General features: G+C 41.1%; 1 protein-coding gene across 5 annotated transcripts in view; it reads left to right on the forward strand.

The window, feature by feature from the left end:
• Nucleotides 1-16,150, forward strand: part of PBRM1 (polybromo 1) — a 111,883-nt gene that overhangs the window by 92,110 nt on the left and 3,623 nt on the right. For 2 of the 5 annotated variants that reach the window (XM_077749765.1, XM_077749734.1), the window contains 5 exons: nucleotides 5,841-6,024; nucleotides 6,590-6,800; nucleotides 7,419-7,620; nucleotides 11,001-11,165; nucleotides 14,534-14,689. In XM_077749765.1, the coding sequence (XP_077605891.1) occupies nucleotides 5,841-6,024; nucleotides 6,590-6,800; nucleotides 7,419-7,620; nucleotides 11,001-11,165; nucleotides 14,534-14,689 (918 nt within the window). The remainder of the gene's footprint in view (nucleotides 1-5,840; nucleotides 6,025-6,589; nucleotides 6,801-7,418; nucleotides 7,621-11,000; nucleotides 11,166-14,533; nucleotides 14,690-16,150) is intronic. The other 3 variants (XM_077749739.1, XM_077749747.1, XM_077749756.1) reach the window with 3 other exon arrangements.

Below are 16,150 nucleotides of genomic sequence, written 5' to 3' on the forward strand. Positions count from 1 at the left end.
AAAAAATGTTTTAAATGTATGAGACTCCTGTAAACAAACACACACACACACACACACACACACACACACACACAACCCTCTGAGGAAATAATTGAATGAAATTAAAGAAGAGGAAATAAATGAAGTGATTCATTATGTATTATAAATTTTTTTGCAATGTTATTTTTGAGAGTGAAAGAGAGAGACCAAGCATCAGCAGGGGAGGAGCAGAGAGAGGGGAAGACACAGAATCCGAAGCAGGCTCCAGACTCCAAGCTGTCAGCACAGAGCCCAACACGGGGCTCCAACTCACAAACCATGAGATCATGACCTGAGCTTAAGTCGGATGCTTAACCAACTGAGCTACCCAGGCCCCCCAAAATTTCAGTATTTTGAAGTCATTTCCTCCCATATTGATCTATCAATTCATTGTAGTTCCAGTCAGAATCCAGCAGGTTTTTATAAATTTTGTATGATTTATTAAATGTAGCTTCTGGGACACTCAGTTGAGCGCCTAACTTTGACTCAGGTCGTGGTCTCGCAGTTCAGGGGTTTGAGCCCCGTGTTGGCCTCTGTGCTGGCAGCTGGGAGCATGGAGCCTGCTTTGGATTCTGTGTGTCTCTCTCTCTGCCCCTCCCCTGCTCTTGCTCTCTTTCTCTCTCTCTCTCTCTCTCATATATAAAATAAAACATTTTAAAAACTTTTTAAATGAAGCTTCCTAAGCTATCATCTTTTCCACGTCTTCTAAGGGCCTGGAAGGAAGCCCAGGTCAGCACAGAGAGACCACATCCGTTCTAGGGCTACCAGTCAATTTTACTCTTTAGATGTGAGCACAATTCTTACCTTTTCCAAATCTCTCTTTTTCCTTCTGTGAAAAAAGGAAAATAGTAAGTATGCCTCTTCTGAATTGAAAAGAGTTTGGATCGTATAAGTCAAGTGCTATAAGTCCAAGGCAGCGATAGTAATTATAGCTCTTTTAAGCTTCTGAAATGTTTCTGGCCTGTTTTTACATGTTTTAGCTATTTTGCATGTAAATGTTTAATAAGTTATTAGCTATGAACACTTCTGTTAAAGTCAGGAGCAAAATCAGGGTGTTCTTATCATTGTTATTTAACCATATTCTGGAGGTACTAGCCAGCACAGTTGAAAGTAAGAAACAAAGTCTACAGTGAGGAAATTAAGGAGGTGATAATTCAAGAAGATCAACTAGGAATTACTCCACAATAGGAGAAAATTGGGGGCTCCCAGGTGGCTCAGTTGGTTAAGCATTCAACTCTTGATTTTGGCTCAGGTCATGATCTCACAGTTGTGGGATCGAGCCCCACGTGGCGCTCTGCACTGACAGTGTAGAACCTGCTTGGGGTTCTTTCTCTCCATCTCTCCCCTCCCCTGCACACTCTCTAAAAATAAAAACCTTTAGAAAAATAAAAAATTTGGAGCACGTGGGTGGCTCAGTTGGTTAAGTGTCCAACTTCAGCTCAGATCATAATCTTGTGGCTCGCGAGTTCGAACCCACGTCAGAATCTGTGCTGACAGCTCAGAGCCTGGAGCCTGCTTTGGATCTGTATCTCCCTCTTTCTCTTCCCCTCCCCTGCTCACACTCTGTCTTTCTCTCCCTCAAAAATAAACATTCAAAAATTAAATTAAGAGAAGTCAGATAAGATTGAGTGTAACATGGATAACAGAGAGTGTAACATGGATAACAGAGCAACTGCCTTAAGAGATTCAATAAAAATGAAAAGATAAAATACTTTGGGATAAATTTAACAAGATACATGCCACATCTATATAAAGAAAGTTTTTATTTTTTTATTTTTAATGTTTTTTAATGTTTTATTTATTTTTGAGAGAGAGAGGGAGACAGCATGAGCAGGGGAGGGTCAGAGAGAGAGAAGGAAAGAGGGAGATACAGAATCTGAAGACAGGCTCCAGGCTCTGAGGTAGCTGTCAGCACAGAGCCCGACACAGGACTCAAGCCCATGAATTGTGGATCGTGACCTGAGCCGAAGTCGGACACTTAACCGACTGAGTCACCCAGCCGCCCCTAGAGAAAGTTTTTAAATGCTGTTTTTAATGCACTTAAAAGGGAATGCTTGAACAAATTGAAAAGCATACCATGTACTTGAATAAGAAGTCTCAACATCATAGAGATGTTGACTCTCCCTAATTTAATCTTTAATGTGATCCCGATATATGTATCAATGGGAATTTTCTTTTTTTTTTTTAATATTTTTATTTATTTCTAGGAGAGAGAGAGAGACAGCGTGAGCAGGGGAGAGTCAGAGAGAGAGGGAGACACAGACTCTGAAACAGGCTCCAGGCTCTGAGCTGGCAGCACAGAGCCCGACGCGGGGCTCGAACCCACAAACCGCAAGATCATGACCTAAGCAAAAGTCGGACGGCTAGCCGACTAAGCCACCCAGGCGCCCCTCAATGGGAATTTTCTTATGAGGAGCCCTGATAATGTCAGGGTGTCTGGGTGGCTCAGTTGGGTAAGCATCAACTCTTGATTTTGGCTCAGGTCAAGCCCTGTTTGAGGTTCCACACTGATGGTGCAGAGCATGTTTGTAATTCTCTTTCTCTGCCCCGCTCCCTCCCAAATAAATGAACTTTTAAAAACTAAAGTAATGTCAAAGAGAAACAAAAATCAGAAAAATTCTAAAAAGTATAGTGGGGGGTGAGGTTCTGTCCTTAACAGATATTAAATATTATAATAATTAAAATTATGTATGTGATATATAAGTACACAGATTATTTGAACAGAATAGAAAGTTTAGCAGTAGACCCAAAATGAATTAGCTTATGATAAAGGTGGCACTCCAGGTAGGTGGGAAAAGATGGATTTTTCTCTAAGTGGTATTTGGAAATAGCATAGACATTTGGAAAAAATAAACTTGTATTCGTCCCTTACATCAACTTCAGAATAAATTCCCAGATGAATTACCGGTTTAAATGAACATAAAGTGAAACAGCAAAGACCCTAAAAGTAATGATGAGAAAGAAATTTTGATAACCTTTGACATAAACCTAGAACCCCTACAGAAAAGATGGCTAAATTGGACTATGTAGAAGTTGAAAATGTTCACATAACCAAAACTGTGAAAAACAAAGATAAATGACAACTTTGGGGAAATACTTGCAATGTATGTCCTACATAAAAGTCAAATTTCCTTCACATATGAAGAGCTGTTATAAAACCGGCTCAGGTTACAATCCCAGTATCCTGGGATTGAGTCCTGTGTCATCTCTCTCTCCCCACCCCAGCACTCTCCCCTGCTTGTGTGTGCATTGTCTCTCTTTCTCAAAATAAAAATAAAAATAGAAAATGGGGCACCTAGGTGGCTCAGTTGGTTAAGTACGTGACTTTGGCTCAGGTCATGATCTCACAGTTTGTGGGTTCAAGATCCACTTCAGGCTCTGTGCTGACAGCTCAGAGCCTGGAGCCTCTTTCTGATTCTGTGTCTCTCTCTCTGCCCCTCCTCCACTCCTGTCTGTCTGTCTCTCTCTCTCTCTCTCGATTAAATAAACATTAAAAAATTTTAATAAATAAATAAAATTAAAATATCAACATCAAACAGAAAAATGGGCAAAAGATAAGGACAGAAGTTACCAGTGGTTCTTAAATGAAAATATGGCCAACCTCAGCCATTAGAGAAATACAGGTTAAAAGAACCCAGATGCTCTTTTTCTTTATTTTAATTACCTATCAGACTGTCAAAACTTCTAGTGTTACTAGTTGACAAGAACATAGGGAAGTGGCATTTGCCTACTTGGTGGTGGGTTCATGAATTAGCACAACTTTTATGAAAGGTAATTTGATTATACCTATAAAAATGAGTGTCTATACCTTTGACCCAGCTTTTAGAAATTTATACCTCAGTTATATTTACACATGTACAATTTGATATATGTCTTAAATTATTTGTATCAGCATTATTTGTTTCAGTGGGAGAGCAAAATATTGGAAACAACCTAAATGTCCATCAGTAGGGAACTAGTTTCAATAAATGTGTTAATACCAGCAGTGATCCTTTTTTTACAGCAAAATTTAGATGTAAAATAATGTAAATGATACACTACCATTTTTTCACTGTAAAGTACATAACATAAAATGGAATGTTTTAACCATTTATAAGTTAGAGATGTACAATTCAGTGACATTAAGTCCCTTGACAATATCGCACAACCTTCACTATTCATTTCTAGATTGTCATCTTCCCAAATAGAAACTTAGTACCCAACAAGTTGTAACTACCCACTTCTCCCGGTCCTTGGTAATATCTGTTCTACTTTCTGTCTCTATGACTTTTGTCTATTCTAGGTAACTCGTAATAGTGAAATCATGTGATATTTGTCTTTGTGTCTGGCTTATTTCACTTAGCATAATTTTCTCAAGATTCATCCATGGTGTAGCATATATCAGAATTTTATTCCCTTTTATGGCTGAATAATATTCCATTGATGTGTATATAACATTTTGTTTATTCACTCATCTGTAGATGGACATTTGGGTAGTTTCTACTTTTTGGCTGTTGTGAATAATGCTGCTGTGAACATTGGTGTACGAGTGTCTAATTGAGTTCTTGCTTTCAGTTCTTTTGGATATGTACCTAGAAATAGAATTGCTGAATTATATAGCAACCCTGTTTAACTTTTTGAGAAACTGCCACGCAGTTTTCCACAGCAGTTGTAGCCTTTTACATTCCCATCAGCAATGCATAAGGGTTCCGATTTCTTCACATCCTTGCTCACACTTGTCGTTTTTGTTTTTTTGTGGGTTTATGGTGAAATGTTTGTTCAGATCCTTTGCCTGTTTTTTAATTAGGTTACTTGTCTGATTATTGTTGAGCTGTAGGAGTTCTTTGTATGTTCTGGATATTAGACTTAACACCAGAGACACAATTTACACCTATTTTCTTCTGTGGGTTGCCTTTTCACTTTCTTGATAGTGAGCTTTGAAGCACAAAAAGTTTTCATTCTGATGAAGTCCAGTTTATTTCCTTTGCTTGGTTGTGATTTTGATGTCACATCTGCCTAATAGAAGGTCATAAAGATTTACACTTATATTTTCTTCTAAGAGTTTTATACTTGGAGCTCTTATGTTTGGGTCTTTGATCCATTTTGAAGTTACATTTTGCATATGGTGTGAGGTAAGGTTCAGAGTCCACTCTTTTGCATGTGGAAATTCACTTATAACAGTGTTAACGTGACTCTTTTTTCCTCCCATCAAATTGTCTTAGCACCCTTGGGGTGCCTGGGTGGCTCAGTCGGTTAAGTGTCCAACTTCACCTCAGGTCATGATCTCACAGTTTGTGGGCTTGAGCTCCACATTGGGCTCTGTGCTGACAGCTCAGAGCCTGGAGCCTGCTGTCTCTCAAAAATAAATAAACATTAAAAAATTTGTCTCGGCACCCTTGCCAAAAATCAGTTGCTTGTAGAGGCGCCTGAGTGTCTCAGTCGGTTAAGCATCCAACTTCAGCTTAGGTCATGATCTCTCATGGTTTGTGAGCTTGTGCTCCACATCAGGCCCTCAGCTGACAGTGCAGAGCCTACTTTGGATCCTCTGTCTCCCTCTCTCTCTGCCCCTTTTTTGCTCATGCTTGCGCACTCCCCCCCCCTCTCTCTCAAAAATAAGTTAAAAAAAAATCAGTTGCTTTTAAAATCTCAATTGTGTGGGTTCATTTCTAGACTTTTATTTCTGTTCTGTTGATCTGCATGTCTATTTTATGCCCATGTACAGCTTTTAAATCTTCTGACTTTTGAATCATATGAAGGTATTCATTCAAAAATAATAAAATTTTAAAAACTGTTAGCTATGACCCCAATTTACTCCATTTATTTCCCTCCAATTTGTCTTTCAGGAAAGTGTGCTGTGTTGTCATTCAAGGACTTCCTCTCCTGCAGACCAACTGAAATACCAGAAAATGACATTCTGCTTTGTGAGAGCCGCTACAACGAGAGTGACAAGCAGATGAAGAAATTCAAGGGACTGAAGAGGTTTTCGCTATCTGCTAAAGTGGTAGATGATGAAATTTATTACTTCAGGTAAAGCTTGGAAAACTGAGGAGGAAAGAACTCTTCAGCTCTTAATAGGAAAATTGATACCCAAATAGTTATAGACCATGGTGGTTTTTTGTCTTTCTTATTAGGTCTTAAACTAGAGCTGTATACATTTTAAGTAGAAAATATTAATTCAGCTATAAAGGAAAGGAAAATCCTCATTGTCAAGATGTAATAACTGCCCTTGTCATAGACTCCAGTAACTATAATTTGGAGGTAGAAATCTTTGGTTCTGGATTATAGCCTTTAATAGGAGACCTTTCCTAGTTCCACAGTATGAAAATTCTTTCCACTGTATTATATAGCAACTAGATCCCAACTTTGGACCCAGTACTTTTGTGGATATTCAGCAGAATTCTTTGAAAAACAGGCATCTCTAAATAAGTGTGACTTTATAAATACACATTTAAATTCTTTCCTTTGCTGACTTAGACTGTACATTGCAGATTGCAGGAAGTCTTTTCTAAATATTAAAGCAGAGTATTGCTTTCTGACCAATCCTGGGTGGTATTTGGTGACTTTATTATTATTTTTACTTCACTTCTTTTAGAAAACCAATAGTTCCTCAGAAGGAGCCATCACCTCTGTTGGAAAAGAAGATCCAGTTGCTAGAAGCTAAATTTGCTGAGTTAGAAGGTGGAGATGATGACATTGAAGAGATGGGAGAAGAAGATAGTGAGGTCATTGAGCCTCCTTCTCTGCCTCAGCTTCAGACCCCGCTGGCCAGTGAGCTGGATCTCATGCCCTACACGCCCCCACAGGTGACGGTGACAAGTTCCTCTTGTCTTACTCTCAGCTTTGGTTCATAGCACACTCAAGCCAAAGGAAGGATATATCCAGCCCCCACATATGTGAGCTTCAACCTAGGATTATGCAGGAAGGAACAGATTTTTTTTTTCTTTCTTGATGCCACAAAGAATTTTAAATTTCATGTCATTTTAAAATTTGCACAGTTAGCTATTTTTAATGGCATGTTTTGTTAGAAAGCTCTGCCTACTTTGTGTTGAAGGTGAGCAGTGAGGAGCAGCATCACCCTGTGACTTTAGCCTTTACTGCCCATATCTTTCTCATCTCCTCCTTCAGACCCTCATCTGGGTGGAGGTGATTCCTGTTGGTATCTTCTTCTCATTTAGAATTTTCCCAAGACATAATTGTGAGGTCACCATTACAGATTACAGTCATGGAATTCAGAGAAACTTTCATTTATTTCTTAAATGGTAAGAGGCAGGAACTGTTTAGAGCAAGAAAATGGCCATCTATAAACTAAATGTGTCTGCAAAATAGTAACTATTGAATCACATGTTCCTGGCTTCCAGAAACCTTGAGCAGTTGACTAGATGCAGTGTTCTGATGCACTATAAGAGCTTTCTGTCTTACAGTCTACCCCAAAGTCTGCCAAGGGCAGTGCAAAGAAGGAAGGCTCCAAACGGAAAATCAACATGAGTGGCTACATCCTGTTCAGCAGTGAGATGAGAGCTGTGATTAAGGCCCAGCATCCAGACTACTCTTTTGGGGAGCTCAGCCGACTAGTGGGGACAGAATGGAGAAACTTGGAGACAGCCAAGAAAGCAGAATATGAAGGTAAATAGAGACTAGGTGCAACTATCTCAGCTTTCTAAGCAAGGGGTGTTTTCAGGAATGCACGTGCGTAGACAGGTTTTACTCTCTTGTTCTTACCACTTGCACATGAACTGTGTGTTGGGGACGGTCTCAAGTGTCTCCCAGCCAACAGTTTCAATGCCAGCCTTGTCCTGACTGAGCAAGCACTGCCCCTGACTTGGCCTTTGATCCTGGTGGTTTGTTTGTTTTCAAAAAAAAATTTCTCAAACAAATATTTTGTTATTAAAAATTGCATGGTTTTCTTCTTTCGTTGAGTCCTATAAGCACACGTGTGTTGAGCTGGGGAATGTTTTTATAAGAATGTTAAATAGAATTTTGGTTAAAATTCATCCAAAAGGAAACATTCAAAATCAGAATCTGTTATGGCTCTTGATAAGCCATGTTTAAGCTCTAGGCCGAGGCTTAGCTGAAAGCTCTTGGTTTCCTATGCCAGTCCTGGCCTGTGCTATATTTCCATTCATAGCTACTTTTAAAGCACGTAGTTCAGCTGATAAAATTCAACTGCCTTCACTTTCCTTTTACTCTGTAATTAAGTTATTTGGGGCCATGAGCTATCATTTAAAGATTTGGTGGTTCTTAATGAGCCTTTAGGGACAAGTACTTGAGAGAGATTTTTGGGTTGGGGGGTGTTGTTTTAAATGTCAGACATACCTTTAATAAAGAAATGAGTAGTGAGCATTAGATTAGGCGGGACTCTTGCCTTGGAGCTATATTTTTTCCATTTGGAATTGTACATATGGTTCATTTTGCCAGTTTAGAACTGTCTCTCTATGGTTCACCACTGTGATCAACCATGACTCTTCTTGGCTGGGTCTAAATCCACTATTTTACAGCAAGCATAAAAAAATTAATTGTTAAGGCTGCCTCCTTTATTAAAATTTATGGTATTTCCCAAGAAAAATTTTCTAAAAAAAGATTTTACTCTTTTCATTTATAGCAATTGATTGATAATGGTAAAGTTATCTGACAGCCTTCCCCAAAGATCTTCTGCAGAATTCTAATCCTACCGGATGCTCAGACAGAAAAACCTTTGTGGCAAAACCAGTTTGAAAAGCATTCCAAACACTTTCGCTCTTGGAAACTTACAGTGCATATTCCCTTAGTAAAGTCTTTAAGATCTACCATAAACACCTGTGTTTTTTCACCTGGCATTTTCTGAATCTTGACCAAGTATTCATATTAGTACCTTTAAATATCATAAATAACAAAGATTTTGCAGTACACTCTTTAAGAAAAACCCTAGTCACTTCCATAAAAACCTCGAAGTTTTCTTTGGTATTTCTGACCTTACTGAAAGGTAAGACCAAATATTATCACTCCATTGGAGGAATATTGGAAAAGAAGGTCAAGTGGATATAAAGCCTGGTGTAGGGCAGATGAAGCCAGTTGTGTGTGGCTGGTTATTTAGAGTGTGAACAAGAGAGACAAATGTGCTGGATGTAAAAGTACAAATGCTGGAGCAGGGCTGGAGAGAGGGGGAAAGGATGGCTTCCAGGAAAGTCTCCTAAATTTAAAGGGGAGTCTGAAATTCAGGGAAGACCGAGTGAGGATGAGTTGGGTATGACTCAGCAGTGTCTGCCTGAGACATAAAATCTGAACTTGTCGTGTTTGAACCAAAACCCAATGTGGGTTTGAACTCAAAACCCAAAGTTTGGAGTTGGGCTGGCTTCATTTAACAGTCCTCTTTTCCAACACAGCCCATTGGGCTTTTCCCAGAAGGAGCCAACAGGTAGCCAGTTCAATATTAAATCCACAGGCCTGAATTTTCCTTTTTTCAACTTCCTTTTTTTTTTGTTCTCCCATTTTACTGTGTCATTTGTGTAATGAAAATACTAGAATTTAATGGGGTCTAGGTCATTCATTGTTTTGTTTTGTTTTTTACTGTGCTAGCACAAGGAAATGGGTTGTTCCAAAGGCCTTTGTCCCTCACGTTCGTTGTACAGAGGATCTGTAAACTGGGACAGTGTTAGTGAGTGATGACAGGCCCATACAGGCAACTCTCACAGTGAGGAAGCTTTGACTTGCTTGACTTTCACATTCTTATACTCACGGAGGACTGGAGCTGTTGCTTCTTGATTCTCTTTAAAGCCATGTGATCTCGAGCTATTTTCCACTCCTTAGATCAGCCAACAAGTAGCCTTTTGAATTCCATGTTGGAGGGTTAATGTGTGGCAGTGGAATGTGCTATCATAAGTCAGGGCCACATGTTGCTGGTTCTCTCTGTATCCTTGGACAAGTCACTACCTATCTCCCAGCCTCAGCTTGCCCATGTGAGGAGTGGGGAAGATTTCCCATTTATGAATGGTAAAGCAAAATAAGCCCTGTATTGTGGGAGCTTTGGGAATACACATTTGTCGACTTTTCTAGTAAGGATCCATCCTGCTAGCTCCAAAAAAGGCTGGGAATGTGATCGTTGGGACTACTGGCTATGGAGGGGTAGGACAGAGCAGCTCAAAGGAGTAAGGGGTGCATCAAGCGGTGCTCCACAGCCCAGAACTGGCACAAGCAAAGGCTCCTCTTGCATTTTGGATGAAAGAAGAGTGAATACTTGGAACTTTTGCTGATTTTAGGGTGATACTATGGTCAGTATTGAACTGCTCAGCTTTAGGAAACCGGGTTCTGTCAGTACATTGTCCATTGCTTCATATGTGTATATATATTCCCTGCTTCTGATGACTGTAGCCTGGAGTATCATGCATTTTTCCCCCTCAGGGTTTATTAAACGTGACCTCTTTGCTTCATTAGGGTATAGAAAATAGCACTTATTTTCCCTAAAACCTTGTGGAGGAGGCAGTAAGCTACTTTTCCCTTACAGAGTTAATTTTCTTCAGCTGCTAAATCCCATGACACTAATGACAAGAGTCCTCAAATCTTAGTGAAATTGGGTGCAAGGAATGAGGAAAATAGTGTAAGTAACAATTGTGCCAAAAATTATAATGGGCCATGGAATTGCTTCATGTTGAAATTATAAATAATTTATAATGCTATTAATACTAGAATAATGGTAGCGCTTCTCATCTTCAGGGTGCCTTGTGAGATTAACCACGTTGGTTACGCTGGTGACGTGTTTAAATAAAACCTGTGCTTTCTGAATGTGTGTTGCAGTCTTAACATTCTTGAAATCTTTGCAGACCAGTTCTCAAGATGGGATAGGAAAGCTGGACGCTAGGTTACCAAGTGAAATCGGCCCGACTCCTCCTGTGTTGAGACTAGTCATCTACTGTTCCTTCCGTTGAGACAGAACTGTTGCCTGTGTTTTTACTAGTCCTGTTGAATGCAATGGATGGTATTTTGAATTCCTGGGTTAAAAACAGAATTGAAAATCTGAAATGCCTTTACAGAGCGGGCAGCTAAAGTTGCTGAGCAGCAGGAGAGAGAGCGAGCAGCACAGCAACAGCAGCCGAGTGCTTCTCCCCGAGCAGGCACCCCTGTGGGGGCTCTCATGGGGGTGGTGCCACCACCAACACCAATGGGGATGCTCAATCAGCAGTTGACACCTGTTGCAGGTAAAAACAGGAGCTAAGACCATTTTTTTCCACTTTAAGAAATTCCTTCATTTTTTTTTTTCTCCAATGAGGAGTAGGCCACAATCTCTAGGCTTTTCTCATGGCAGAATCAAAGTTTCCAGTCGTCCATGTTGTCCTTCTGTCGCCTTTCCCATATGGGCAATGCCTCCCCTCCGCCCCAGAAATGGGCCCTGGGCCCAGCCCTGGGAATTAGTAGGGAGCAGCTCTAGCCTGGCTGTGGGCATAGTCTGGCGATACTCTCCACCCCAGACTGCTCTGGATATAGAGCCCTATGGCAGAAAACCTAAACAGAATTCTGTTCTGGAGGGGCTCCCAAGAGAAAACACGAAACTAGCATTTAGGTGATGCCGATTTTCCTGTCTCATTCCAGGGTTCAGTTTGCCTTGTTCTGCTGCAGCCATCCTTAAAAGACTGACCATTTAAAAGGATTTTTGACAGTGAATTCTAAATCCTTTCTTGGTCACTAATGTGCATGACTGCTAAGTGGAGTACAAAGTCCTTATTCAATTCATTGTGCCCACTCTGTAATGCTTTTCTATTTAATTACATTAAACTGCATTTTCTGTTAGTATCCCAGTCACATATTTTTAAAAAAAGAAAAGAAAATGATGAATGTGGTTTGCTTGTGTGTGTTGTCTCTGGTTCTGGTAGCCATAGCAAATTTGGCTATTCTTGAATTGAATATCCTTGTCTGATGTGTCTCCAACGAGCAGCCCGCAGACCACTTCTCGGGTCCCTCCTTCGTGATCTCCCTAAGCCTGGTGAGGTCCATACAAACCACCTGAGTGTCTTCTGAAGCAAGCGGTCTGACTTCTTTTCGCAGGGAGTCCAAGACAGTGTTGTTCAAGGCAGGCTCATTGGGACGCTGTTTTTGTTTTTGCTTTTTTGTATTTGCTTTTTAAGGTAGAGTAGCATAGGATAACTTTTTCATTGTCGCTCTTACCTTTTGTGATGGCAAGTTCTCATATGCACTGTCGCTCAACTCAGCAGTTGCACTCGCCAGAGCACATCTGAATCATGGCTTTTCAGTACTTTCAGTGTAACTGATGTTGATCTAACAAATCTCATAATCGCCTACTCTATTCCATGGCCCATTTTGGTTAACAGGGTTCCAGAGGGTTTTAGAAATCAGGCCTTGAACATGGGGACTTTGAAAGTTAGAATTCCCTCGTGGACATCCTGTTTTGTCGCGTTTGATATGTGATACTGTAGCACTGTGCCCTTGACTAAAAAGCCCAGGGACACATTAACAAAATGAATTCAAATAGCTAAAAACATTAAAAAACAGCAGCTGCAGCATTTTAGCTCCCTGTTGGGGAATACCATCATAGTGCTCTGAGGGGTGAGGATGGGGGGGAACCCCTTCTAGAAAGACCCTGCTCCATTATTAAGCATATGCTGCCCAGATTCCGGGCCATGGGAATGAAGGGCAAGGAAGCATCCTGTACAGTCACCAGTCTTGTTCCACAGTGGGAACTTTGCAGCTGACAGGGCGATTTTTCTTGGGTTTACAGATTGCTTAGGGCCTAAGTCTTAGCCTTGTTGCTGTCTGAGACCAGCTTTGCTTACAAGCATTAAAGCTCATTTGAACACATGTGACTGGGATAATAAGTGCCAAAGTACAGTTTAATGAAGACAAGTGTCATGTCTTTCAGTTCTTAATAATTTCTTCAACCACAGCCCGTGAAGGCTGCGTTCAGATGGGCTTTTGTAATTGAAAGCAAAGCCTCCTAACGTCCTTAAACTCCCACCTACTATCCGTAAGAGCTGGAGCTGGTGGTGTGGTTAAAAGGCAGTTTGGCAGTTTTGTTTAAGATGACGGTATCTGTTCAAAAGTAGTTTTTACTCTCTGAACTCTCATTTTAAAAACAATGAAACTCATAATCCTATTTCATGTATAGAGGTACTGTTTAAAATTCGCTTTATTGGTTTGTGTGATTTTAAGCTTTTCAGTCAGCTTAGATATGACTAATGAAGCAGGCTGAACCAATCTCAGAATTTGCAGTAATTTTATAGCTTCAAAAGACTAAACTTTTATAAATAAATACCTCTCAAATAATCCTTAAGGGAAAGTCAAAGAGTAAAGTCCTTAGAATCTGGAGTTTTCCACTGTTTCCCAGGGTCCTCCTACAAAGAGTATTTTATAAAAATGAGGTTTGGCACCAGTCCCTTAAGCTTCCCTTTGTGCAGGAAGCTGCGACCAAAGGTGATTCATTCTGGGGGGAGCCTTATGTTTTGTTTATTGTGATCATTTCAAATCCCAGAAGAGTCAAGTTGTTTTTCTTGCTCAAAAAAGATGTTGTGTGGCTTTAAAGGTCTTTTGATAGGTGAGTTTTTGACAGCTTGAAATGATTGTCTTTCTTTTCACTCCTTCTGCCAAAAATACTTGTTTCCTGAAACTCTTCCCTAGCCAGCAGAAAATATTTTGTGTTGCAGAGATACACTTTGAAAATAAAGGAATAAAGGCCTCTGTTCACAGAAAGTCTACCTCATGTAAAATGTTCCCTGTTAACTGAAGGTTTACATGAGGGCATTTGTGAACTTTGGAGACAGTAATGACAATTGGCATTTCTTACGTCAGCAGAGCCTGATTCTCCAGCCATTCCTTCTGAGGTCTGCGTGCCCTACCAAGTGACCTGGGCTTAGTTTGGCTTGGGAGGGTTTAGGTTTTATCTTTGTTTTACATGTTTTGAGATCTAAAGATGAAACATCCATTGTGATGGCTCTTCTCTGTTCCCCAGCTCAAGCCTGAACATGATCCATTTTCACCAAGTAGTGATGGGGCTAGAAGGGAGGAGGAAGCCTTGAAAAGTTCCTCCCCACTCCCCACTCCCCTCCCCCACCCGCCCCAAGCTGGAGAACCATGCTTTGTGATCAGGGCTGTGCGCCTCATTTCCCTCCATTCCAGTGTCCCCTCATGTGTACCCATGACAGGCATAAGAATGTGGGCAGAGCGGGGTGATGGGATTTAGACTGTTCAGTTAGAACCACAGTCACAGAACTGGTCACTGTTTGAACAGCTTGCAATAATCATGACCTTGGGAAGGCTGTTGCTGGAACTCCTCTTTATTATTATTTAATTAAAAACATGCAGCATATTTATCCCAGGGAAGATAACCACAAGTAATCATATACTAAGTACTAATTCATCCACAAATGTTGGATTTCATATTTGTAACTTTTTATTTTGTTCATTATTGCAACAAAATAATTGCACTAATTGCCGTTATATCATGCAGTACTAAGGGCGCTTTATTCATTGGTAGTGCATGGGGTGGGGGGTTGTTATTACTTAGCTCACGTTGCATGTTAATGATGCATGTCTGAAATTTGTTGTGTCCTTCAAGGCATGATGGGTGGCTATCCGCCAGGCCTTCCACCTTTGCAGGGCCCAGTTGATGGCCTTGTTAGCATGGGCAGCATGCAGCCACTTCACCCTGGGGGGCCTCCACCCCACCATCTTCCGCCAGGTGTGCCCGGCCTCTCGGGCATCCCACCACCGGGTAAGAACTTCATCCTCCTTCACTCATTAATCTCATCTTCATATTCTCTTTTTTCCTCCCTCAGCCAGTTGTTCCAGGAGGTACCTGCTGCCCACTGTGGCCAGGCCTTTCCTCACTGAGAATCCCAGGGATGTCAGCAGCAGGGCCTGTCCCATGTATTTGAGCAGGTGGCTCAGCACCTGTGCCCTTGGGCACCTGGCTGCCTAGCAGCAGAGGACACATGGCAGAGACCAGACTCAGCAGACCAAGGGGCAGAAGGCATACGCTCACGCCACTCAAACAATATGACATGTGCTCAGAAAGTCAAATACAGCCAGGGAAGGTCATGCCCTCTTTATCAGTGAATGGTAAATGAATGATCAGTGAATGATATCCCAAATTGCTAGTTCTGAGTCACATAGAAAAGCACTGTGGGTCCTGAGGGCACTTCTTCCTCTGGTTCAGTTCTTACCTCACAGGGTCTTCTGTATGGAACCCCTGCTTCATCTCTTGCTTCTCAAATAGCCCTTCTGAAGGGATTGCAGAGTCACTGATCACGGTAAATAAATCTGTCAGCCAATTATTCTAGGAACAAAAAGGAGGGAGAGAACAAATTTGCAGTGAACACATGTTCTGTATATGAGCCCCCTAAGAAGTATGACAGTAAGACCTTGAAGTGCAGCACAGCCCTACTGTACTCACTGTGGCCACTGGTTTATCTGTCAGCAGAAGCTCCGAATTTATTTCATGTAGAAGCATATAAATGGAGTTCAGAAAATAGCTACAGATTTACTTTATAAATAATAAGTTGAAATATTACTTTATTGTGAAAGGAAAATCACAGATTCCCATATTGATTGCCATCAAATGCAAAAGAACTGATCTTTAGCTATTATCTAGATGGAGGGAATGTGAACTCAAGATAACTTAGAATAGCATTTGGTCCATTATCCAAAATATCAGCTAAAGGCCTGGCCCAGATGACAAAATGTAGACATGTTAAACTTGTTAGTGTTGGGTTATACAGAGTTCCAAAAGTGCTTCAGAGGTACACCCAGCAGTGGGCAGGGTGAGTGAACCTGATGGCTTGGCCTAGAGCCTCCAGCCACACTCTTGTGAGTATTGCCTAGAGAATGGCCATAACTCCACACAAGTGTTTGGTCCTGATGTACCCGAAGAGGAAAGGTTTATGGCAGTGGGTACTTCGTTATAGAAGTGGTGGCCTGTGTGGGAGTTACTCTTGCAGCAAAAGTCAGTCATAAGATAGGTATGCCCCTGTGGCAAGAGGGATTGGCCTTAATTCTGTGCCCTCTCATATTGGCACAGGGTATCTGACTGACTCAGACCAGGTTGGAGTTGACTTCTGGGTTCCTGTGGTACTCAGTGGGAGCCACATCTGAGACCAGTACCCTCTAACTAGCAGATACCTTTTGTTGGTGGGTATTGAGCACAGCTGTGTCCCTCCCCTGCACGCCCCCCCCC

This window comes from Crocuta crocuta, unplaced genomic scaffold, assembly GCF_008692635.1.
Source record: "Crocuta crocuta isolate KB4526 unplaced genomic scaffold, BGI_CrCroc_1.0 scaffold463, whole genome shotgun sequence".
Lineage (NCBI taxonomy): Eukaryota > Metazoa > Chordata > Mammalia > Carnivora > Hyaenidae > Crocuta > Crocuta crocuta.